The sequence below is a fragment of the Eubalaena glacialis genome, chromosome 9, assembly GCF_028564815.1.
Source record: "Eubalaena glacialis isolate mEubGla1 chromosome 9, mEubGla1.1.hap2.+ XY, whole genome shotgun sequence".
Lineage (NCBI taxonomy): Eukaryota > Metazoa > Chordata > Mammalia > Artiodactyla > Balaenidae > Eubalaena > Eubalaena glacialis.
This window is the reverse complement of record NC_083724.1, coordinates 5472675-5497725: the sequence shown is the minus strand read 5'-3', so window position 1 is coordinate 5497725 and position 25051 is coordinate 5472675. Positions and strand designations below refer to the sequence as shown.

The window sequence follows — 25051 nt, the reverse complement described above, 5'->3', positions numbered from 1 at the left end:
TCTCTTCTCTGTCTGTGCCTCACTTCAACCACTTTTCTCTCTGAACCTTTCTACTTCTTTCTTCATCTGATTTTCACTCTCTTGGTTGTTTCTTAGCCTTTCTTCAGTGCCCTTTATTAAATGTCATTTGAATCTATTTTTCCTTGAGCATCTTGAAATTTAGTCTTAATTTGAGATAATTTTATCATTTTTTCCTGAGTACAGTAAATCCTTTTCATTTCTTCATCTTTTTGCCAGTATCTGTTTTTAATTTCTGAATTCCTGACTTAAGGATTTGTCTTTTCACCTCTCCAAATGCTTGAGGGTATTAAAATCAGTTTGGAGTGCTGTCTGTGTTAAATAGCTTTCTTCTGCTTTGTGGTTTTTGCTTCCTTGGTGGGGGGGGGGGGCGTGTGTGTGGGGGATTTCTTTAGTTGAAGTGTTTATTCCTTCAACATTTTATTATGAAAAATTTCGAACATCTAAAAAGTTGAAAGAGTTGTTGGGTGAACACCTGTATTCTCATGAGCTAGATTCTATAACTGTTATCATTTTGTTCTATTGCTTTATCACATATATATTCATCTATCTGTCCATTCATTCATCTTATTTTTTGGAAGAGTTTGAAAGTTGCAGACATTAGTATATTTCATCGCTAAACACAAAGGCAAGCATATCATTAAGCAGTTTAATGTTTGTTAAAAAAATGTTTTTTGAGGTAAAATTTGCCTCCAATAAAGTACATAAATCTTTAGAATGTACCATTCTCGGAATTTTGGCAACTGCGTACAACCACATAAGCCACACCTCTGTCAAAATGCAGAACCCTTCCACCACCGCACAATGTTTCCTCACGCCCTTCCCAACCCATGCCTGCTCTAACCCTCCCAGGGGAAGTGCTGTTCTGATTTTTATTCACCTTACTTTTGGCCCATTCTAAAATGTCATGTACTGCAATCAGACAGTATGTACTCTTTTGTATGATGCATTTTTCCCTCAGCAAAGGTTAACAGTGGGTGTGCAAGTGATAGCTCATTAGGATTTGTTTGTTTTTTACTCACACATAATTCGGAGTGTGGGTGTTCTTGGTCTCTTAGCTGTGTTTAATGTATGGTTTTTGTGTTTTTTTTAAATTTTATTTATTTATTTTTATTTATTTATGGCTGTGTTGGGTCTTCGTTTCGGTGCGAGGGATTTCTCTAGTTGCGGCAAGTGGGGGCCACTCTTCATCACGGTGCACAGGCCCCTCACTATCGCGGCCTCTCTCGTTGCGGAGCACAGGCTCCAGACGCGCAGCCTCAGTAATTGCGGCTCACGGGCCTAGTTGCTCCGCGGCATGTGGGATCTTCCCAGACCAGGGCTCGAACCCGTGTCCCCTGCATTGGCAGGCAGATTCTCAACCACTGCGCCACCAAGGAAGCCCTAATGTATGGTTTTTGTAGTTTTATTTGTTCTTGTTTTTCCATATTGTTTGGAGAATATGTGGAGAGACTTGGATTTAAATAACCATTCATAACATTTCTGAGTGTGAACATTTTCAAACATAAAGGAAGACAGATTGCTTAATAACCACCCAAATTTAAAAATTATCAAAATTTTGCCATACCTGCTTTATTTATCTCTCTGTTTTCTTTGTTGAAGTATTTTTAAAGCAAACCTCATACATCATGTCGTTTGAGCTCTACATAATGAAGCATGTGCCTCTAAAAAATAGATCTTTTGTTTTATAACCATGAGAACATTATTAATCCTAACAAAATTACCAACAATTCCTTGGTATCCTCTGAAATTTAGACCATGTACAGCTCCTCTGGATTGCTTAGAAAACATTCTTTTACAGTTGTTTTTTTGAATCAGGATCCAGACAAGGTCCACACGTTACATACTGCTGTTAAGCCTTTTAAGCACTCCATCCTCTCCATTTTCCCCACATTAAGTTAGTTGTCCTGTAGAATGTCCCATATTCCCTTGACTTTTACTTTTTGACCTTTTTTTAAACCTCAAAGTTTTTAATCACTAATAAATCTCCATTCACATCACTGCCATTGCAACAAACATTTCTAGAACCACTTTTTGAAATTTAGTTTGATAAACTGTTCTGAATAGTCTTAACAGTTAACATACTTCTTAAAGCAGCAGTTCTCAAACATTTCGGTCTCAGGACCTTTCTACACTCTTAAAAATTACTGAGGACCTCAAGCAACTTTTGTTTCCGTAGAATACAGTTGTCAATATTTACCATATTAGAAATAAAACAGAAATGTTTAAAACACAAGACTACAGGAGCCAACAGGTGCCCACATGATGATGTCATCCCTCACGATGTAGCCTCCGGAAAACTCCACTGTGAACTTGTGAACGAACAAAAGTGACAAACGAAAGCGATGTCTGAGTATCACCATAAGAACAGTTTTGACTCTGTGGACCTCCTGAATGGGTCTCTGTAACCCCTTGTTGCCAAACCATAATTTGAGAACTGCTGTTGTAAAGAATGGGTCTGATTTTGGGAAATAAATGTCCTTTGGAACCAGGTTTGGTAAACCAATTTTTTATGTGTCAAAAGTGAAGCAGCACTATAAAAACTGACTTTTCTTATAAATCTTATAAGATGGCATTTTTCCAAAAAAAGCATTTAACAAAGAATTCCGATAATATCCTGTGCTGTGACAAAAAATGGGTACGCTATGTTAAAACATGGGTACAGATTCATAAAGTGATTGCTGTAGCATCACAGAATTTTAGCACTGGATGGTCTCAAGAAATTTCTGAAGGACAACTGAAGTTATTTCTGTCTTTGTATGTTTGGGAAAAACCTGTTTTACTACTTCAGAATTGTTAGTGGGGTGTAAATTAGTGCAACTGTTTAGGACAACATTTGGCATTTTCATGGGAAGTTGAATATTTGCATGCCCTAAACCAGGGTTTCTCAACTTTAGCACTTTAATTTGGGGCTGGACAATTCTTTGAAGGGAGGACTGTCCTGCTCATTGCAGGATGTTTAGCAGCATCTCTGGTCTCTACCCACTAGATGCCAGCGATACACCTCCCCCCATGTTGTGACAATTAAAAATGTTTCTAGACATCACCAAATGTCCCTTGGGAGGCAAAACAATCACCCCTAGTCGAGAACCACTTCCCTAAACTAAGCATTCTTCTCCTGGGAGTCGCTCTAAGAAAAACCTTAGCCCATGGGTTCCAAGGAACACGAACAAGAATGTTCAAAGCAGATTCTTCCTAATACAAAAACAAAAAAAATAAATCAATGACCACCGACAGAAAAATTGATAACTAAATTAGGATATATTTATATAATGGAATATTTCATATCAGCAAAATGAATAAGCTATTGTAGCTAAACCAACAATTTGAGTAAAATTTAGTTAAAAAATAAAAAAAAGGGGCTTCCCCGGTGGCGCAGTGGTTGGGAGTCCGCCTGCCAATGCAGGGGACACGGGTTCGTGCCCCGGTCCGGGAAGATCCCACATGCCGCGGAGCGGCTAGGCCCATGAGCCACAACTACTGAGCCTGTGCGTCTGGAGCCTGTGCTCCGCAACGGGAGAGGCCGCGACAGTGAGAGGCCCGCGCACCGCGATGAAGAGTGGCCCCCGCTCGCCGCAACTGGAGAAAGCCCTCGCACAGAAACTAAGACCCAACACAGCCAAAAATAAAAATAAATAAATAAATAAATTTTTTAAATAAATAAATATATAAATAAATAAAAGAATGTTGAGTGAAAAAAACTGTCCCTGAAGACAACATGTGATACCTTTTAAAAATCATTAAGATAAACAGGCAAAATTAAAGAACACACTATATATATGTATTTAGGAATACATATATTTGTGTTAAGCCCTCCCTCAAAAAAGGAAAGAGAATGACCCACAAAGGGAGGGACAACAGTTCCTACAGGACAGGGGCCGGGGACACTCACAGGGTGTAAGGTTGCAGATAATGTTCTAGCTCTCGGGCTGGGGGGTAGGTTCACAAATGTTCACTCTATTATTAAATAAATAAATACGAAAGGGCCATGTCTGGATCAATGATGACAGTGTGATGATCAAGCAAGGATTATGATCGATTTAACCTGAAGTTAAAATTTAAAAAATCAAATGCCCAGCTCTACCCACAAGTCTGTGAGGCCCAGAGCCTGGTCCCTGCCTGTTTTGTTTCGGAAGTCTCACCTCCTCCCTCTCTTCCCTCGCTCCCTGCACTCCAGCCAGCCTAGCCTCCTGGGTGTGATCTGCACACAAACTGTCCTGGGCTCGGGTCTTTGATGCTGCGCTGCCTCTCGTGGGCCCGGCTCCAGGCTCGCCTCACTTCCCGCAGGTCTCTGCTCACAGATGGGTTCCCTGAGCCCCAGCTCCCTGCACCAGGCCCTCCTCTCTCCAGCCCCTGTCCGGCTCTGCCCCCACCCCCACACCCCATCATATTATGCAACACCTGGCTGGTCTCCCGTTCATGAGTGTAACGCAGGCTCCATGAGTACATGGACTGTGGTCAATGCTGAACAGCGCCCAGCACTATGCCTTCCTCTCCTGGTGCTCAGTGTTTACTGAATAAATATATGAATGCTTTAGCAACCTAGCTCACAAAAGGGCCTGATGCTTGATCTGAGACATATCAAAAAGGCCCACCTTCATTGGAACTCCAAGGGCACAATGGTTTAACATTATGCTTTTTGAAATGTGCTCCACAGATGACTCGAGACTCGGGTGGGAAATATGGCTTTGGGGCTCTACCCCAGAGCTGCTGAATCAGAATTTCTGGGCTGCCTGCCAGGAATATGCATTTTCCACAAACTACACTGGTGATTCTTGGGCCTACTAAAGTTTGAGAACTACTGAACCCAGCAGAGAAATCAAGGCCCAAAACAGTTAAGCACTTTAGCTGTTCAACAGTCTTCCTACCTCAGAGAGCTTGGGATGGAGTGAAATGAGATAATGTGTCTAAACGGTTTAAAACAGATGTGTCATTCAAAAACAAGGCATGAATATGTTAAAGAAACTGAGGGTTGGTAAAAAGTATATTAAAGAGATTGATAAATGAGTTTTATCTGTTGTAAACCATATAACATATAAAGAAAGATTAATTTATAAAGTATTAAGGTATGTTTCAAATATCACGGTTGAAGTTTCATCTTTTTCTTCTTCTCTTACATTTTCATACCTCGTGGATCAGTAAAAAACTGTGGATTAATAGTTTAAATGCCGAAAGCAGCCAGCTGCTTGTTCTAGTCTGACTCAGTTAAGCTCTTACAATATTTTGACTGTTTGAAGAAAATTAATAATGGGATGTAAGGCGGTAGATTAACTGAAACTAAATATCAACACAGCTAGATTTATTTTTGGATGACTGAGCTCATCTCTTCAAAGAACGGAAACAGGATTTATTTTATCATGAGTTATTAACTTACACAACACCAAAACGGCCCCCGACCAGCACGGAGAGAGCCAGCCGGAGTGTAGTTAAGGATTACGTAAGAGGCTGAAAGTTCAGATTTCATATTAGCCAGGACTTGGCCTGTCCAGGCTCCAGTCGATGACCCAAGGCTCACAAAGATGCCAGGAGAAGTTAAGGTGATAACCGCCCTGAGAGTTCTGGAAGCAGGCTAGTTTCCTCTCCCCTGAGTAGCAGGTCCCCATTGCAGCCATGGGGAGAAACCGGTACATCCAGAAGAGAAAGATGCTTTTCTGTGTCATTCATGTATTCACTCAGCAAACACTGACTCAGCCCTGATCTGTCCTTCCTTCCCTCCTCCTGAGCCTGCGCTCCCTGTGGGTCCACAAGCAGGAAGCGGATACAATGCCTGGGCCTCCAGGTCAAGCACAGAGCCCAGGGCGGAGGTGACTGCTCCTACGTCTGATGGGCTCTGAAGCCCGATGTCTCCAGGCCAACAAGGAAAGGCAGGTTTAGCTTTTAGAGGAGCAAAATTGACCCCAAATCGCCTTAAAAGGTGCCAATTCTATATATAGTCCTCATTTTTTCCTTTCCCCCTCTACATTGTGAAGAAGCTGTTGGTGACAGGCTGAGGCTCCCAGGTACAGATCTTCGTACATCTAAGGCACCCTGCTGCTTCTTGGCAGGGATTGCTTGGTGAAGGAGGAAACCAAAATGGGATCACCAAACCTGCCCTTTGTTCACAGAATGCTCTGGAGTTCAATGACTTTATGCCATTTTTCCATGTGTGTGCACAAAAAATCCAAAAACCCCTCTGTGCTCACACACCAAAACCAGAAGAGATCTACAGTGACAACAAAATCAGTGGAACATGCTGACCATGGACGCCAGGCCATGTTAACCAGAGCTGTTTCTGGACCCCTCTGTACACCAGTGTGGGCACCAGGCCACTACATTTCACAATTCAAGTGACCCTTGCAAAAAGCTGTCTGGGGCTTCCCTGGTGGTGCAGTAGTTAAGAATCCGCCTGCCAACGCAAGGGACACGGGTTCGAGCCCTGGTCTGGGAAGATCCCACATGCCGTGGAGTAACTAAGCCCATGCGCCATGACCACTGAGCCTGCGCTCTAGAACGCACAAGCCACAACTACTGAGCACGCGTGCCACAACTACTGAAGCCCGTGTGCCTAGAGCCCGTGCTCCGCAACAAAAGAAGCCACCGCAATGAGAAGCCCACGCACAACAACGAAGAGTAGCCCCCGCTCGCCACAACTAGAGAAAGCCCCCGTACAGCAACGAAGATCCAACGCAGCCAAAAATAAAAATAAACAAAATAAACAAGTTTATTTAAAAAAAAAAAGAAAGAAAGGAAAAGCTGTCTGCTCCACTGCTCCCAACACTGCCTTTCCTCCGCTGCCTTCGTGGCTTGGGCGAAAGCTTAAAAATATATCCTGGTATATGTGCAAGAATGATCATGCCGCCATTATTTAAAAAGCAAAACCGGAAACAACCCAAACACACATTGACAGGAGAAAGAATAAAGTGTGTACAGTCACAGAATGAACTATTACATAACCATGAAGATGATCAAATTATCAGATACAACTACCAACATGGCTACATCTTAGAAACAATCACACGATATGACACTGTTCTTATAAAGTTCAAAATTCAACAAAACTCCATGATACATTACTTAGGGATACATGTCCATGTGGTAAACTCATACTTAAAAAACGAAGAGAAGGGGATGATTATCAGGACGGTGGTGATTTTGGGGGGAGAGGCAAGGATTGGGGAGAAGCACACATTGGTTATCTTCTGCTTCTTAGATTGGGTAGTGAGCTCATGTGTTTATCATTACACTTTTAAACTGACATACACATTACATATATTCCTTTGTATACATCGAACTACACAATTAAAAAAAAACAAGAAAAAATTACCCGCCTGGTGTCTGATCACCCAAATCTTACTCACCAGCACTACAAAGTATAATCAGAGACGGGAGGAAGAAGCACCCTGGAGGCCTGGAAGCCGTGTCCTGGCTGCACGAGCCTGGAGAAACCACTACCTCCACTACCTCAGTTTCCTCACTTGTAAAATGAAACCCATCGGCGCTGCCTACCTTGAGGGCCACTATGAGGAGGGAGATGAGTGCTAGGTAAACCACAAGGCTCCGCGTGGTACAAGGGGGCAGGGGACATTCACTCTGTCATACGGATTGCTTTCTCGGCCCTGCCTCTCTTCCCCTGAGGAATGACCTCCTCCACTCCACACGCTTCTCGGGGGCTGCCAAGGCAGGACCCAGCCCCCAGCGGGAGGGACAACTTCAGGTTAGGCCAGCGGGAGTGTTTCTCCTGGGATATATGAGCACAGGCGCAGGATGAAAGGATGAAAGGCAGTTGAGGTCAAACCACTTGGGCCACAGAGTCCAAAAGGGACACTGCCCTGTTCCTGACACCCCTGGAGTGAACCTGGTTTTTGTCCCTCCTGGCAGGGCAGCTCTATCTTCATGTCTGTGAGCATCCAGCATCACTAAAAAGCAAAACAAAGACAAAAGCCAACCCTTTTCTTGCTTAAGTTCATCAGAGCAGGTTTCTGTCGCCCGCACTCACGGAAGCCTGGCTGACTCAGGAGGAAACGCTGCTTTATTACAAAGCACGGGTGCACTTCAGGCTTCGGCCAAGCAGGCAGAGGGAGATGTCAGCAGAGAGAGATGTCAGCAGAGACTGGCCACGTGCGTCCTGCTTCAGCGGCCTAGTTGGTCTCCCCATCAGTCTCACTTGCCTCCCAAAGCTTTCAGGGTGCACCACCTCCCAGATTCACACAATTTATTTCAGAAGGATCTCCAGAAAACAAGTTTCACTCTTGCCTGGACCTCGTGCAGTGGGGACCCACTGCCTACAGCACGGGTCTCACACTGTCTCCACCGGTCACAGGGAACAGGTGACTAGCGAGGCGAGGAGGGGAGGTGGCCGCTGCCGGTCCCGCTCTCCGCCCAGATGAAAATTCCCTTCGACCTCAGAGAAGATGTGTGTGGTCACAGCAAGTGGCCTAGGAATCTGCAGTCTAATAAAATACCATCTTTTAAAAGTAAAAGCCAAATAAAGCCATGATGTTAAAAGTATGATTATCCACCTGGCAATTTAATTCCGAATCAGATCACCCACTGCTCTGCCTATAAACAGACACCACCTTGTGTGAATTCCCATGTCACCTAAGGAAGATGACAGCTTGATGGCCAGATGCACAGTGGTCTGAATTAGCCACTCATGGCAGTGAAAACGGTGTGTATAAAAGCGAATTCTATCCTTGATCGAGCCTCTAAACTCTCATCAGTCTATTAAAACAGAAGCTCAGTGAGAAAGCAGATGAGGCTGACAGGTCGCTGTGAAATAAAAGCCCACTTTCTCAGGTGGAAGTAACTCTAATATCTCAGACCTGTTTGCCTAGAATCTTGTTCTCCCTGCTCATTCCTGTCAATGCCAAATCCCTACCTTCATCAGGAGATGGAGGCTCAAGGACCCAGAAATAATTTGAGCAAACCTATCTCACCGCGGACACTTTCACTTTTATCTTCATTAACTCTTTGGTCCCTGTCAAGTATCCTGGAAGTGGGATTTATGTTTCAGCTGCTGGGTCTAGAGGATCTTAACATTTAGACAATTTGTACGTTTAACCGGGGCAGAAAATATTGCATGCTTTTCTAGACGTATACAAATTGTTTTCTTTTTCTAGCAAAAGAACACTGTGTTATCTCATTCGCTGTATTTTTTAACTGAAAGAATTCTAAAGAAAAGTAGCGTGTTACCCAGATGAACGTCACTAATTTTGCCTCACACGTGAAATCCCGCCCAATTAACAATCCCACGTCTTTTCCTTTCTTAAGAGAAAAACACACATGCACACACAATAAGCCTGCTCTCTTCAGGTGAGTGGACTGAGCAAACAGTCACTCGTCCTGGGTGACTACCTATTTATAAGGGTTTACAACAGTAAAACGCTGAAGTCCGGGGACTTCACACCAGGCCCCAGAGCAGCAGTGCTAGTGAGACGTAAAAAAACGCTCAGTCCTGAAGCTCGCCTTCCTGATGTCCATCAAAAACCATCACTCTTAAACAGTTAATTCTCCTTTTCTGTAAAACGTGGAGGCTCCTCAAAATCTGTGCTCGAGGAAGGGCTCCCCAAGCATGTGTATTAGTACCCAGAGTGCCAGAAGAGCACCTCGTCACTGCAGTCTCTGTGCCTTTCTAATTGCTACTATAATTCAGCATTTCTATTCTACCGTATTTCCCAAACACACCTGTCTTCGGTGAATTTACGTGAATACAAACATCAGTGATGAGGTCAGGAGGCCAACTTGCTCAGAGCAAACCCACATCAGAAACAACAAAATCAGTGGTTAAGAATCCACCTTCCAATGTAGGGGACGTGGGTTCAAGCCCTGGTCGGGGAACTAAGACCCCACATGCCACAGGGTAACTAAGCCTGCGTGCCTTAACTACTGAGCCCACGCGCCGCAACTAGAGAGGAGCCTGTGTGCCGCAGCTAAGACCCGACACAGCCAAAAACAAACAAACAAATAAATAAATATTAAAAAGAAAAAGAAAAAGAAAAAAGAAACAACAAAATCGGAAACCATCAGTGACAAGCACTCAGACACTTTCTTCAAATACGGAATGGATTTTATAAATGATTTCCCATAGCAGGATCCAATAGGCGAGCATTCCTATTGTCTTTGGGACACTGTAAGACAGGTTCACCAACACACCATGAACTGACTCACAGGGGACAGGGTCTCACACTGTATTTCCTGTCTGGGTAACTCTTCGATGGGCTCTGCGATTTCATTCAAAAGCATGTAGAACGTACTACAGAATGCCGGTAAAGAGAAATAACGCTGTTCACCATCAAACTGGGATTTAATTTCCATTCTAGAGCTCCGACCACACAGAAACAGGTTAACCTGGAGGCCAATGTCCTTGCATGTGTCCCTACAAACAGGTCAGGCAGAACTTACGAGAAGCATGGCAGACGTCCCATTGGGTCTGGATAAGTGGATGGACATTTCAGGGAACATCCTGTCAATGCGGCTAATCACGTCGTCAACATATCTGAGAGGGAGAAAGACACACAGGTGTAAGAGCTGGAGCCCTAGTCACAGAAATACAAACCTACAGTACGCTTTTCTTCTCAATTTAATTTTTCATTAGTGAAATACGTTTTTAGAAAGGCAGATGGGATTTATAAGCCTTTTTAGGAAAAATACTACTCCCCAGTTCCCCCTCTTGCGTTTTAGTGATTTAGTGACCATCCGTTGTTTTAGTGATTTCTGTTGGTATTTACCTCTGTGTTTCCACATGATGTGTTTTTAATGCCAGTTCTTGGTTTTTCATTTTAAGGTGTGACCTCGTGGCTTTCTCCTATAGACTAGAATTTAGTTCTGCCACCTTCCTGGCCACTGGGCTCCAATTACAGGGCCCCTCCCTCTGTCCTTCTGGTCTAGGGATGGAAGCAGCTTCCTGTTTTGCTCACCTCTGTTTGCCTTCCTGTTTCCTCTTTGGCTTCTCATCTCAATCACCTCAATAATCAAGTCTCTGGATTAAATACCTTCTGTTTTAAATACCTGAAGTCATTCCTGTTTTTCTGGTTTGAGTCTAACTAATTCAAACGACCTCACAATTTTTGCTTAAATCAGTATTTATTGTTTACATTCTAAAATCTCTGCTATATATATATTTTTAATAGCTGAGCTGCATAGTGTCTCGTGAGTATATTTATTTACTTGTACAGTTTTTTGTTTCACTGGATTTTCACTTGATTCGTTTTCTGTGTACCTATTACAATTTTTTCCCTTAAACTTCTCTGACTACGGTCAAACATATCAGACATATCAGTTTCCATTTTTTTCTTGGAAACATCCCTCTGAAAGGCAGTCTTCTGTTCTTCTGGCCCAAACGGAAGCTGTATCTATTACGATTTAATGATCATTGAGATAACTGACATTAAGCACTTAGCATGGCATAAACTTAGGGCTCAAAATTTATAAATACTCTTACTGGTATATCATGGGCATCGTGGGCATAGTCTGCAAAACTGTCCTCTCTTAGCAGGAAGAATCCCTCCCACCCGCAATACCCCAGTGGAAGCTCACTGAGAAAACACCAACCCACAGCATCAACAGAGCTGGGTCTGGCTCAGATCCTCTGAGAATAAAATCACAGCAGCATTTGTGCTCACCGCCCAATCACACGGACACAAAGGGGATGTAGAATACAGTAGCTGAGATGCAAAACTATCTGTTAAGGATTTTTACATTGGATTTCGTATCTGTTGGATATGACAAATTAAATTACATGTCCATTAGATCAGGGACATATAAAAGCTATGTTCTCTTGGGGGAAGAGGGAGATTCGCTCTCCACTCACAACATGAACAGATTTTAGTTTGAAACCTGGGGTTCATGAGAGAGAGCAGACAACACAACGCCAATTGTTAAAAAGTGAACATCTGGGCTTCCCTGGTGGCGCAGTGGTTGAGAATCTGCCTGCTAATGCAGGGGACACGGGTTCGAGCCCTGGTCTGGGAGGATCCCACATGCCGCGGAGCAACTAGGCCTGTGAGCCACAACTACTGAGCCTGTGCGTCTGGAGCCTGTGCTCCGCAACAAGAGAGGCCGTGACAGTGAGAGGCCTGCACACCGCAATGAAGAGTGGCCCCCGCTCGCCGCAACTAGAGAAAGCCCTCGCACAGAAACGAAGACCCAACACAGCCAAAAATAAATAAATAAAATAAAAATAAATTAAAAAAAAAAAAAAAACACAGTTCGAGTACTTTCTTAAAAAAAAAAAAGTGAACATTAACATATGAGCTATGGAAGTCAGTAATCTTGCTGATTAACCTATCAGGTTTTCCCTAGGGAACGTTATATGCAGTTTTAAACTTCAAGTTGAAAAAGGAAGGGGGAAAACTCTAGAAGGCCCAGTGGTGAGTAACAATGATAGGAAGACCAGAGCAGAGACAAGTGAGCAGAGGTGGAGGTGCGCTGAAGGCTACTTGCTCCTGCAGAAAAGAGGGCTGCCTGCGGGGAGACTCGGGTATTCTTCAAGTGTGCAAATGGCTTTTAAAACTCGGTACCAAAGAGCCATCTTCCATCTCGAGAAAGGACCACAAGATGAGGATGTGGCATTAAAAAGCGAACTAGCTTAGAAAGAAAAGAGGTATAAGAGGTACTGCTTAAAGGCAAGGCTCCATTCTGTTGATTTTGAAAATGGTTTAGAAAACAAGCTTTCCTGGATGGCTAACAGCCAGACTGACTAAGACATCACGCATCATCTCCCACGGTCCCTTCTAGATTTACAGCTTCACGATACACAACCTTGGCTCTAAGCTTAAACGCTACAAAACAGGCGAAGAGATGAGGAAAGGAGGAAATTAACTCATTTTTCACGACTGCCTACTGTTCTTGAGATGGTGGAAGACAGGTGGCAACATTCATGTCAAAAGTTCACACCAGGTCACTGGAGACATTTCTGCACTTACAGGCTGCTTTGCTAACTCTATGTGTGCGATTTAAACCCAGTTACTTCAGACTCAGCAGGAAGCAGAAATCCGCTCTCCTGTGAGGATGGAGGTCATTGCTAAGTATATGCTAATGGGGAGGGGGACAGGCAATGTCTTCTGAACGGATCCTCAATCAATAGCCATTATAGCTCTGGACAGTAGAATGCAAATGAATATGCAGAACTTCAGCACAAAGTTAACATCATAATTTACTCTCCCTTGTACCTTTCACCTTGAAGGTTTCAAAATACTTTCTAGAAAACTTGTCTCTCTAGTAGGCTAGGAATTTAGGGGGATAGGTAGGTTAGGTGATGATTCCAGAAACCCAAGTTCAGTGTGTAGATTTCCAGGATTCTATGCCAACTACTTGACTTTGCTTGCTCTTAGCAGGGTCCAGAGTGCTAAAAGGGCAGACAACAAATGTTCCTTGACATTTCTGGAATCCTCTGTATACGAGCTCTTTACTTGTAAAGGGTGGCAGTGGCAGGAGAAAAGAGTCCCAGAAGAAATATCTGATGCGGACATGGGAAAGTAGAGAGGTCTGGGGCGGTACTTTTTGTTCCCTCCCCAACCAGTGATCTCAGATAAAGCTCAGCAGGCTCAATCCAAAGATTTTATTAAGCAAAAATGCATTTCAAGGAGACTGATCTTCATTCCCACACCTAACATAAAGGGGATGCAAATTTCCTTTTTACAGGTGACACTAGGTATTTGCCAAAAAAGAGAAAGAAAGTCAGCTGCACCTTTCGCTGAGGAAAACAATGTCGAAATCCCAGAAGCAGAAAATCAAAACATTTCATTTTCAAATAGACCCAACCTTCAAAACGCAAATCCACCACTAGTGACTTGAGAGAAATAAGGAAAGCTTGGAACGGCAAATTAGAAAGCTGGAGCCGAGATGACATTTTCTTTCTGCAGAGGGTGGGGGCTGGCACGGGAGGGGCTCCTGGCTTCCTCTGTGTGCCCCGCCAGCCCTGCCGGCGCGTGCAGAGCTCAGAGCGCGGGCCCAGGACAGGTAGAACAGCGCGGCTCCCCTCCCACACGCCACCATCTGCTGCACTCGGCTCCGTGGCAGCATCGAATTACTTTAATTTTTACCTTTGGAATATAGGCAAACAAGCACTAACACAGCAGTGGTGACGAGTTTACACTTGAGCAGACGCGGTGCAGAACGACATTAATTTAGTGCCAAATTGAGCAGTGAGTCACAATTTGCACATATCTGTCAACCTGTTAACAGGGTAATAACTTGGAAAGATTGCTGTTCCTATTTACATTACAGAGGCCTTGCGAAAACGGAGAGCTGCTTGGTCCTCCTTGAAGCACTCAGCCGATCAGCTGGCTGGCTGGTCCAAGAACCAGGCTTTTAGAAACACAAACTCCTAGAAATCACAGGTTCAGATCAAGGTGTGATTCATAGTTTCACTATTTTCAGGTAGAAAATGAACTTTTAAGCAATTAGAGAATTCCATCTCCCTGTCCTGCTCCTCAGTTACAGTCAGACTCTCGATGGTTTCTGATCCAATTTCCCCAGTGCATCCGACGGCTCCTTCTCAGGCTTTCCAAAGGCTTCCTTAGTACCAAGCCTCAGTCTCAACTATTCCAACATCTCTGCTGCATCAGAAACAATCATGCCTTTCTCAGAATCCTAACATTCGTCTCTGAAGCCCTATAAACCTTGTTCTCCTCCGATTTTCTTCAAGTAGCTTGGCCTGCTCCTTTAAATGTCCTTAATCAGAGAATTAAAGAACACCGGGATCTCAGAGGCCCTCTTACTCAATGTCCCCGTCAATCTAGGGACTTAACAGCATCTCCAAGAGATGGTCTGCTTAAATAAACAACCCTGTAGCACACCTTATAAGACAGCCCCATGCACTGCTGGACCACCAGGCTGCTTCCAACCCACTGACCAGTATCTCCCTCCACCCAATTACTTCCTTCAGCCTTGTGAAATCACACACAAATATTTCCTCTGAAACCTAAAGGCTTTCTGCAAACGTGTAAAAGACTATTGGGTTTTCCGATTTATCAGTGTTTTTAAATGTTTCTTGGGTCACAGATCCCTTTCAGAATGCACTAAAAACTAAAATACATGTCTGCACAAAATTTTACGTGTAATTTTCTGCAGTTTATAGGTCCCTTAAAGTCCATTCATGGACCCCAAGTTCAGAATAACTGCTCCAGATCTGTTCTAGAATGAAGGTATCTGGTTTTCTTCTTTAATCCTTTCTGGATGGAAAACTGTATTTTTCAATAAAGCTATCTTCATTTTAGAAATATATACATATATTTTGCAGCCTAGAAGTGAACACAACTGAAGCGGTAGTACAGGGGGTACAATGGATCTCATAGCTCTGATCATCTTAAAATCATGCTTCCATGTTGGAGTCCAAGGTTAGTGTTTGTTTTTAAACTACTGTCTCTCACTGCTAATCTTTCCAACAAAGTCAAGGACCTACTTCCGTGACCTTAGAGGTCACCTGAGAGTAAGTAACCCTTTCTGCCTTCTACAGTCACATCACCTGTGCTTTACAGAAGCTCCCTGCTTGTAAAAAGAGGGAGCTCCCCGCTTTCTGCATCACTGCTTCAGGCACAGCTCGGTGGTGAACTTAACCTCAAGTCCTCGGAGGGCCAACGAGGCCCCGAGGTCCAGCTGCTGCTCTGCTCTGGCCTGGCCCCGCCTCCTCCCCCCACGGCCAGAGCAGGCTCGCACTACCTTGCACGCTGTGCTGTGCCCGTTCTACATTCTCTGCCTGGAGGGTTCCTCTCGTTATAACTCCTCCCACCCCCATGCCCAGGTCAGCCCTGTGCATGCTTCAAGTCTTTGGGTTCCGGCTTAAATGACACTTCCTCAGGGGAACCTTCTCTGACACTCCCCCCGGCACCCCCATCAGTCAGTGCGCCCTTCATCTCACCTCTTATGGCACTTTTTTTTTTAAAATAAATCTTTATTGGAGTATAATTGCTTCACAATACTGTGTTAGTTTCTGCTGTACAACAAAGTGAATCAGCCATAGGCATACACATGTCCCCATATCCCCTCCCTCTTGAGCCTCCCTCCCACCCTCCCTATCCCACCCCTCTAGGTCATCGCAAAGCACTGAGCTGATCTCCCTGTGCTATGCAGCTGCTTCCCACCAGCCAACTATTTTACATTTGGTAGTGTATATATGTCGATGCTACTCTCACTTTGCCCCGGCTTCCCCTTCCCACCCCATGCCCTCAAGTCTATTCTCTATGTCTACGTCTTTATTCCTGCCCTGCCACTAGGTTCGTCAGTACCACTTTTTTTTTAGATTCCGTATATATGCGTTAGCATACGGTATTTGTTTTTCTCTTTCTGACTTACTTCACTCTGTATGACAGACTCTAGGTTCATCCACCTCACTACAAATAACTCAGTTTCGTTTCTTTTTATGGCTGAGTAATATTCCATTGTATATATGTGCCACATCTTCTTTATCCAATCATCTGTCAATGGACACTTAGGTTGCTTCCATGTCCTAGCTATTGTAAATAGAGCTGCAATGAACATTGTGGTACATGTCTCTTTTTGAATTATGGTTTTCTCAGGGTATATGCCCAGTAGTGGGATTGCTGGGTCATATGGTAGTTCTATTTTTACACTTTTTAATTCTCTCTGTGTCTCCCGTCCCAGTTGTAATTAAGCAATTTTTCCAAGTGATTACTTAAGGTCTATCTCCTCAACAGGTCTCTCCAGGGGATTGCATGACCGCCTTCTTCAAGGCTGAATCCCAGCACCTGGCCACGGTGCCTGGTACCCACCAGACACTCCTTAAATATTTGCCGAAGGAGCAGACAGGACATTAAAAGTAAGCTAGGCAGACGCCAGTTAGGCAGTTATGAAACGACTACAATGCAAAGTTCTCTTTAGCAGGGGAAGAAGATGTGACGTGCTGAGTTCACTACATTAGCCATCAAAAGTCATTAACAACGGCAACCACAGAGCCCCTCAGGACAAACCTCAAAGAAGGCAGCAGAGAGTCTTCAAAGTCTTAAAGCTTAATATGCAGCTACAGAATCCCTGCATCTGTTTTAGGAGAAGCTCGATGCTTCTAAGAAGCAAGAGCCTTCTGAAGGCGTGCATTGCGTTATTGACATGCCAGTTTCCAAATGCTGCTTTTAATGAACTAATTAATTCTGTAAAAACATTAGTACAAAGATGTGTGCTATCAAATCAGGATTACAATACCAAAAGGATAACAAAACAGAATGTGGAAGACATTTCTAAAGATATCGGTTTTGCAAAACATTAGTTGTCTCCCTTACACACTGAAATATATTGCAGAGTATCTGTTATTAAAGCCTTAAAATAACTTGCTGGACAGATGGCTTAGTTCTCTAAAGTCTGACCCCTCCTCAAAAGAAAAAAAAAACAAAAAAACCCCAGCAAACCTGGACTCTAGCCAGTGATCCCGTGTTAGCGAGATGTTTAGCAGCTCAGACCAGATTTAAATAGCATTTACCCCACACAGTGTGTACAATACATGCTGTTCATTTTCTCCACCCATACAAAATCTGAAAGTTAGGAATGCATATATTAATAAACCACCTTTCTGGGGAAAGGGTAATGCCCAGCAGATAACAAAAAACAAAAACAAAAACAAAAACAAAAACAAAACAAAAAAGGGAGTAATTTGCATCATCTGAAAATGATTTAAGATTTTCCTCCCCACCTGTCCAGAAGGATGAGACCAAGAGGACTTTGCCAGTGGGGGGAAACAGAAGGGGGTTTGTCTAATTACTTCATGAGAATGAGACTGCCTGCAACTCCAACTATCAATCTCAATGTGCTGAAGAAAGAGGATTGGAAACCTAGGTCAAACTTGCTCACTTCCTCCACTTTGGTCAAATTTCTCAGGTTTGTAAAATATTTGTATCATCACGTAGGTCAAAGATGTTTGGTTATTCTCTAACTGTACGTAAAAAAGCAAGACTAGATGAGTGACAGACAGAAAGAGGAGCTAAGATTCCTCCACCGTCTCTCACCACACTCCCTCCCTTGCCACCTCTACCCAGCTAGCTACCCACCTACTGTTATTCTCTTTCAAGAAAAGACACTCAAAACTTCAAAATCTCTTTATGGAAACTCAACACCTAAGCAGACAGGGCTGTCAAGAGTAGGAAGACCTGCTTCCTCACAGTGGAACTGCAGCCAGGCCACAGAAGTAGAAGGGGAGCTTTCCCCTCCTCTCCTGAGTAGCTTATGAACTTTGAACTACGTGAATGTGTTACCTAAACAAATTTGGGAGAACCACCTGGGCAAGCAAACAAAAGCTACCTCCATTTCCATAAGTTGAAATAAATGCACAAACACTCACCATATACTGAAATACAGAAACTAACCTTCCTTCTTCCATTGGGTGTCAAGCAGCCCAGTAAGCCCTGAGTATGTATGAACTGGAACACATGGCAAATACCATCATAAAGACAGAATTCTTCTTATACACGATTTAGCATGATTTACAGAGGTAAAGAATTCAGTTTGTAAACTATCCCTACTATCTATTAACAAATATTTATTGAGTGCCTATAGTTGTCAATAATTACTGTGTTCAGGGAATGATCTTAGTACTAAGGATTAAAAGAAAACAATTGTATTAGCTGGCTCACAGCAGGCTTTCTGCTGAGAGTCAGGCTGAGCAGGAAAGTAGGCCTTGCTTTCCAGTTTTCAAAGCACTTTTGTATTCTTTATCTCATTCGATCTCTCACCAACTCTGTAAAATAAGAAGGGCAAGTGCAAAACTCCTACTTTATAAACGACAGAAAAAAGGAGGTTAAGTGACCTGCCCGAGGTAACAGCACAGCTAAATGGCAGAGCTGGGCCCAGAACTGACGTCTCTGATCCCCATTTCAGGGCTTTCCTGCACATCACACTGCTTTTATAGGTCTGTGAGGATTGCACGGAAAAAGCAGATTGCCTTTTTGTCATTCCCCGGACTTTATAAGACAACTGAGAAAGTTTTGAGTAGCGTATTGACAAAGTGGAATCAATGCATGATTTTCTCTCTTCCCAGTCGTTCAGTAAATATCCACTCGGTGCCTAACTGAGCCCAGGGACACGGTGATGCTCAGGTGGTCTCCGCCCTCAGGGGGCTCACACTTCATTTGGTTACAAGCCATCTTCCTTCAAGATCACAGGCTTATTTCCAGGAAAAAACAGGAAAACTAAGTTAAATTTCCTTCCATTCCCCAGTTGGGAGAAAATTAAGGCGCAAAGTTGGTAGGTTACAGGAAGGGGTGAAAAGTGAATACTTATTTTGCATTTTACTTTACATTAATAACTAAAAGGTAGACGTTTTTCTCAACGTCTGTTCTTCTTGCATTAAAAATTTATTCAGGGGGACTTCCCTACAGTGGATAAGTGGATAAGACTCTACACTTCCAATGCAGGGGGTCTGGCTTTGATCCCTGGTCAGGGAACTAGATCCCACATGCGTGCCGCAACTAAGAGTTCGCATGCCACAAATAAAGAGCCTACGTGCCGCAACTAAGGAGCCTGCCTGCTGCAACTAAGGATCCCTCGAGCTGCAACTAAGGAGCCCGCCTGCCGCAACCAAGAGCTGGTGCAACCAAATAAATAAATAAATATTTTTTAAAAATTTATTCAGATATTGGTGGGTCCCAGCTTTCCCTAAAATGTTGAAACAATGTATTAAGCTTGGGAAAGAATTATGATTTCACTCAACATCTACCTCCTCTACAAGCCCTTCCATGTTACAGAGAGGGAAAAAAACCCCAAACAAACAAAACACCCATATCGAACTTTCCAGCAAGACCAATTTACAATAGTTGTTAAATCAGTCACCTCTGTCAGATCTGCGAAATGACCCTCAGAGCTCACAGCCCGCTCCCTTTCATGCTGGGTTCCTGTAACCACACTCTCCCCGCACCCCTCAGGGGAAGGGCTGGCCTGGGCTACTGCACTAGTCCCTGTGTTTTCCCACACCTGCCTGCACCTCTGGAAACAGGCCCTTTAGAAAAGACTCCTCAAACTGGAAACCGTCCCTTTGCTGGAGGCGCCTCCCGGAACTCTAAAAGGTTCCCCTCAGATAAATCCTATGACGTTCCAACCAACCCTGCAATTCTCCCGCTAGAACAAGAAATCGGAAAAATAAATTCAAAAATAGTTCAACTAATGGAGAACAGTAGTGACACGACTATTCTAAATTGGTAATGAAGTAAAACTTTACATACACTCTGCGTAGCACTTTAATTCAACATCATTCGTTTAACAAGTGTTTCCCGGAGTGTTTTTTTTTTTTTTTAAACATTTTATTGAAGTATAATTGCTTTACAATGGTGTGTTAGTTTCTGCTTTATAACAAAGTGAATCAGTTATACATATACATATGTTCCCATATCTCTTCCCTCTTGCATCTCCCTCCCTCCCACCCTCCCTATCCCACCCCTCTAGGTGGTCACAAAGCACCGAGCTGATCTCCCTGTGCTATGCGGCTGCTTCCCACTAGCTATCTATTTTACATTTGGTAGTGTATATATAGCCAGGACATGGAAGCAACCTAAGTGTCCATCATCGGATGAATGGATAAAGAAGATGTGGCACATATATACAATGGAATATTACTCAGCCATAAAAAGAAATGAAATGGAGGTACTTGTAGTGAGGTGGATGGAGTTAGAGTCTGTCATACAGAATGAAGTAAGTCAGAAAGAGAAAAACAAATACAGTATGCTAACACATATATATGGAATCTAAGGGGGAAAAAAAAAAAAAAAAGGTCATGAAGAACCTAGTGGCAAGATGGGAATAAAGACACAGACCTACTAGAGAATGGACTTGAGGATATGGGGAGGGGGAGGGGTGAGATGTGACAGGGTGAGAGAGTGGCACGGACATATATACACTCCCGGAGTGTTTTGACTGTGGATGTGACTACTTCTGAAATTCATGGCATTTAAACAGAATAATGGGATCATAATGAAAGTATCTGTCTCACTGAGAAACTGTTACCCAGTCTTCTCCTCCTCTCACTGCCCCTTTCTCCTTAAAGGGACCACGCCCCTCCACGCTGCAGGCACAAACCGTTCCTTCTCAGACCACTGCCAAGTGCTAGTTTGCTTTTCCCTCTAAGTTCACTGTCCAATTCACATTTTCCCCAGACCAACAATTTCCAAAGTGTGACATGAAACTCACAGAGTGGTATGTGAGGTGGTGTTAGGTGATCTATGGATGAACACTTTCAATGTATATAGAAAAGTACATAAGTAGCAAATAAAACCTGTGATCTCATAGATACTACTTCTTAGAATGGGGCTAAGTTTTAAAAATGAGTTTATTTAAAGAAAAAAATTACACAAATAATATAACAGCTGACCAAAGATTATGGCAAAAATCCTATAGGTGGTTGAAAATGACTTGAGTGTAAAACGTCCTTCAAATAAGGCAGGTAATTAAACAGCTTTGTTTCAAAAAGGTTTTGCTTGTCTTTGTAGATTGCGGGTTTTTTCCATTCTTAATGAATCTTCACTTTTAGACCTTAAAAAAAAGAAAGTTTTCACCCATACATCTGGAGCTATTGAAAAGAGGAGATATAGCTAAGCATCTTAGGAGAGGGTAGGTGTTTAGGTCAGCAATACTGGGAGGCAAGGGCTGTGGCTGATCCATCACCCTGGGAGCTGACTACACTAGAAAGTGCGTCTGGGAATCTGCTACATGAGCACGGGACCAGGGCCTCCTTAACAGAAAATAAAATGGCTTCCACTCGGGCACCAGCATGCATGGCCACTGGCTCCAAAATTCCTTTTGCCGCCCTCGAAGGAGTTAAAAATTGTACCAGAACATGTTTCTCCCAGTGGAGCCAAATCTAGGATTCTACCGGTGGCAGGTAAATGATGCTTACGGCACCCTGAACAAACTCTCAGAGGGCGCCCCCTACAGGTTTACGGTGGCCTCACCAAACCGGAGCCAACTCAACATTTACCACATTGCCATGAGCCGAGAAATCTTGCGGCAGTCTTTCAAATCCTGGCACAAGCTTTTACACTGCACATCAGAGGAGAAATAAAGTTAATCAATCTGACCCTCTTGCTCACCCCCCTGAGTCCTGCCTGCTTGTTGCTCTCCCACAGCACTCCCATCCCAAGGAAACTTTCCTCTGCCCAGGGAAAGGGGAAAACTTCAGAGGAACAAAGCCCATCATTTACAACAAGGAAGGTCATAAGAATGATTTGGAAAAACAAACAAACAAACAAACAAAAAGCTTGGAAGGGTGACTTCATCCAGAAAATGTTCCTCAAAACAGTCAATAACAGGCCTCTCGCAGTAATGAACACAGCAAGCAGATAAAAATCAGTAAGAATAAAGATTTGACCAATACTCTCTACTAACTTGACCCAAATGACATATATATTCTACGTCCCCAAACAGTAGAATACACACACTTTTCAAGTGCAAATGGAACATTCATCAAGACAGACTACAAGCTGGGTCTTAAAACAAGTCTCAAAATTTTGCAGAACGTGTTCTCTGACCACCACTGAGGTTAAAAATCAATTAAAAAAAATATATCAGGAAAACTCCCCCCGATATTTAGAAATTAAACAACATACTTCTAAATAACTCATGAGACAAAAAAGAAATCACAAGGGAAATTAGGAAATATCTTGAACTGAATGATCATAAAAATATATTGAAATTTGTGGGATGCAGCTAAAGCCAGGCTTGGAGGGAAATTTATAGTGTAAAAGACCTTAAATAAAAAAAGAAAAATGACTAAAAGATCAAAGATCTAAGCTTTCATTTTAAGAACTTAGAAAAAGAAAAGCAAATGAAACCTAAAGTAAGAAGGAAGGAAGTAATATTTGTAAATGAGTGAAATACAAAACAGATTAAAAAATAGAGAAAAATCACTGAAATCAAGAGCAGATAATTTGGAAAATAAATAAATAAAATTGAGAAATTTCTAGCTAGACTGATCAAAGAAAAAGAAACAGAAGACACAATTTACCAATATCAGGAATGAACAAGAAAACATCACTCATTCTAGAGACATTAAAAGGATAATAAAAGAATATTACAAACAACTTTATGCAAATAAATTTGACAAGTTAGATGAAATGAACAGTCTTTGAAAGATATAAATTATATAACTGATATAAGAAGAAATAAAAATCTAAATTGCCCTATATCTTTTTTCATTTTTTAAATTTGTTATCAAAAGTCTCCCCATACAGAAAACTCCAGGCCCACATGGATTCATTGGTTAATTCTAACAAAAATTTAGGGAAGCAACAATACCAATCTTAAGGAAACGCTTTCAGGAAACAGAGGAAGAAGGAACATTCTCAACTGATTTGATGGGGCCAGAATACCCTCATACTGAAACCAGACAAAAGCACATTGCAAACAGAGAAAACTACAGACTATATTCCTCATAAACAAAGACACAAAATTCCTTAACAAAATATTAGCAAATAGAATCCAGCAATACATAAAAAAGATATTACGTCATGATCAAGTGATTTCTAGAAAGGCAAAGTTGAATTAACATTGAAAAATCACCCCATGTTGTGGTATATACATAAAATGGAATATCATTCGGCATAAAAGGGTGCATTTTGTGTAAATTATACTTCATTAAGGCTGATTTTTTAAAATGTTGAGAATATGTGTTGAATTCTCTGCACTACTGTCAAATATCAATGGGGTGAGAGTCAAATTCAGTCATTTTAGGTAAGTCTTAGGGAGACAAGGAGAGAGACTGGATCCCCTGGGGACTCTAGGTGATGAGAACTTGGTTTGCTGCACTGAGTCTGTGTGAGTGTTGGGACGACCAGGAGCAGCCCTGCAGCCCTGGACCAGGCGAGGGGCAGGGGCAGCACGTGGAGTCACAGTCTTCAAAGGCTCAGGAGCGAAGCCGGGTGTCACCGTCATCACTGTCTTCTCGTCAGAGCCTGGGACCAGTCCTTACAACTTCGGTGTAAATGGACATGAATCCATAGAAAGTACGAGAGGAGATGCAGCCTTCACATACCAAACACGCCCACAGCAGCAGAATTTCAGCAGGACAACCTCATACCATGATGCTCTTTTGGCCTCCGTATTTGCCCACCTGGATTATTAAGTATTTCACATGCATTTAAATATAGAAAACATTTTGGATATGTTTAGACTTGTACATTACTACTAAAGCAAGATATTTCCCTCAAAACAATTTTTGGATACTTTCTTTTCAGATGGAAAGGGAACAACAAATATTTTAAGAAGGTAGTACTGTAGTTCAGATCATAAGATCGTGAGTCGCATTGGATGGGTTCAATCAAGTTCTAGCTCTACTAAGTGAGGCAAACTACTGGGCTTCAACCCTCATCTTGAAACGAGGATAACAACAGTATCTTTCATAAGGTGGTTTTAAAGACTAAACAAGAACTTAGCACATTTCCTAGTATAACGAACACACACATACATACATACAGAGTAATAGTAGGTTATATGATGATAAGTCAGTACATTAAACTCTCGCCCCAAATCCTAGTAACTGGGTCCTTTTGCCACTGTTTTCTCCATCACCCCATCTTAGCCCAAAGTGTGTAGGGCAGTGTGCGTAGCTGAGAGAATCCTGGATTAAGTGTAGAAAGATCTGGGCTCTATCCTGGTTCTCCTGCTCACTCACAGGGCCACAGTGGGCAAATCATCTAGCCCTTCCAGCTTCGGTTTCCTCTTCTTTGGACTAGATGATCTCTAAAGGTCCTTCCAGCTCTGGTCAATTCAATATACACTCCCTAAGAGCTTACTATATGCACCAAGAAGCAATTATACAGTTTCTGAAGACAACCCATCTTCAAATGGTACATATGGTAATTATTCTAGAAAATTCAATCAATCAGAACACCCCATTCCTTAACCTTTGTGAATAACTGAAATCTACTGTACTTTAGTAAAATTCATCAGTGTTTTAACAGCAGGACTACTTCAACTATATAGTCCTGGCATAAAACACATTGCCTTGGTCACTGTCTAGTGGGGCCCATTGCTAGAAATGTCTGAAGAAACATATAACTAGAAAGGATTCCTGCAACCACGTCTTAGGACTAAAGATGAGTGTCTTAACAAGAACCCCAGGAAA

At 42.7% G+C, this 25051-nt stretch overlaps 1 protein-coding gene across 3 annotated transcripts in view; it reads right to left on the bottom strand.

Moving 5' to 3' along the window:
• MED27 (mediator complex subunit 27) overlaps positions 1 to 25051 on the bottom strand; it is a 204144-nt gene that overhangs the window by 61458 nt on the left and 117635 nt on the right. For all 3 annotated transcript variants that reach the window (XM_061200910.1, XM_061200911.1, XM_061200912.1), the window contains exon 4: positions 10399 to 10492. In XM_061200910.1, coding sequence (XP_061056893.1) covers positions 10399 to 10492 — 94 coding nt within the window. The remainder of the gene's footprint in view (positions 1 to 10398; positions 10493 to 25051) is intronic.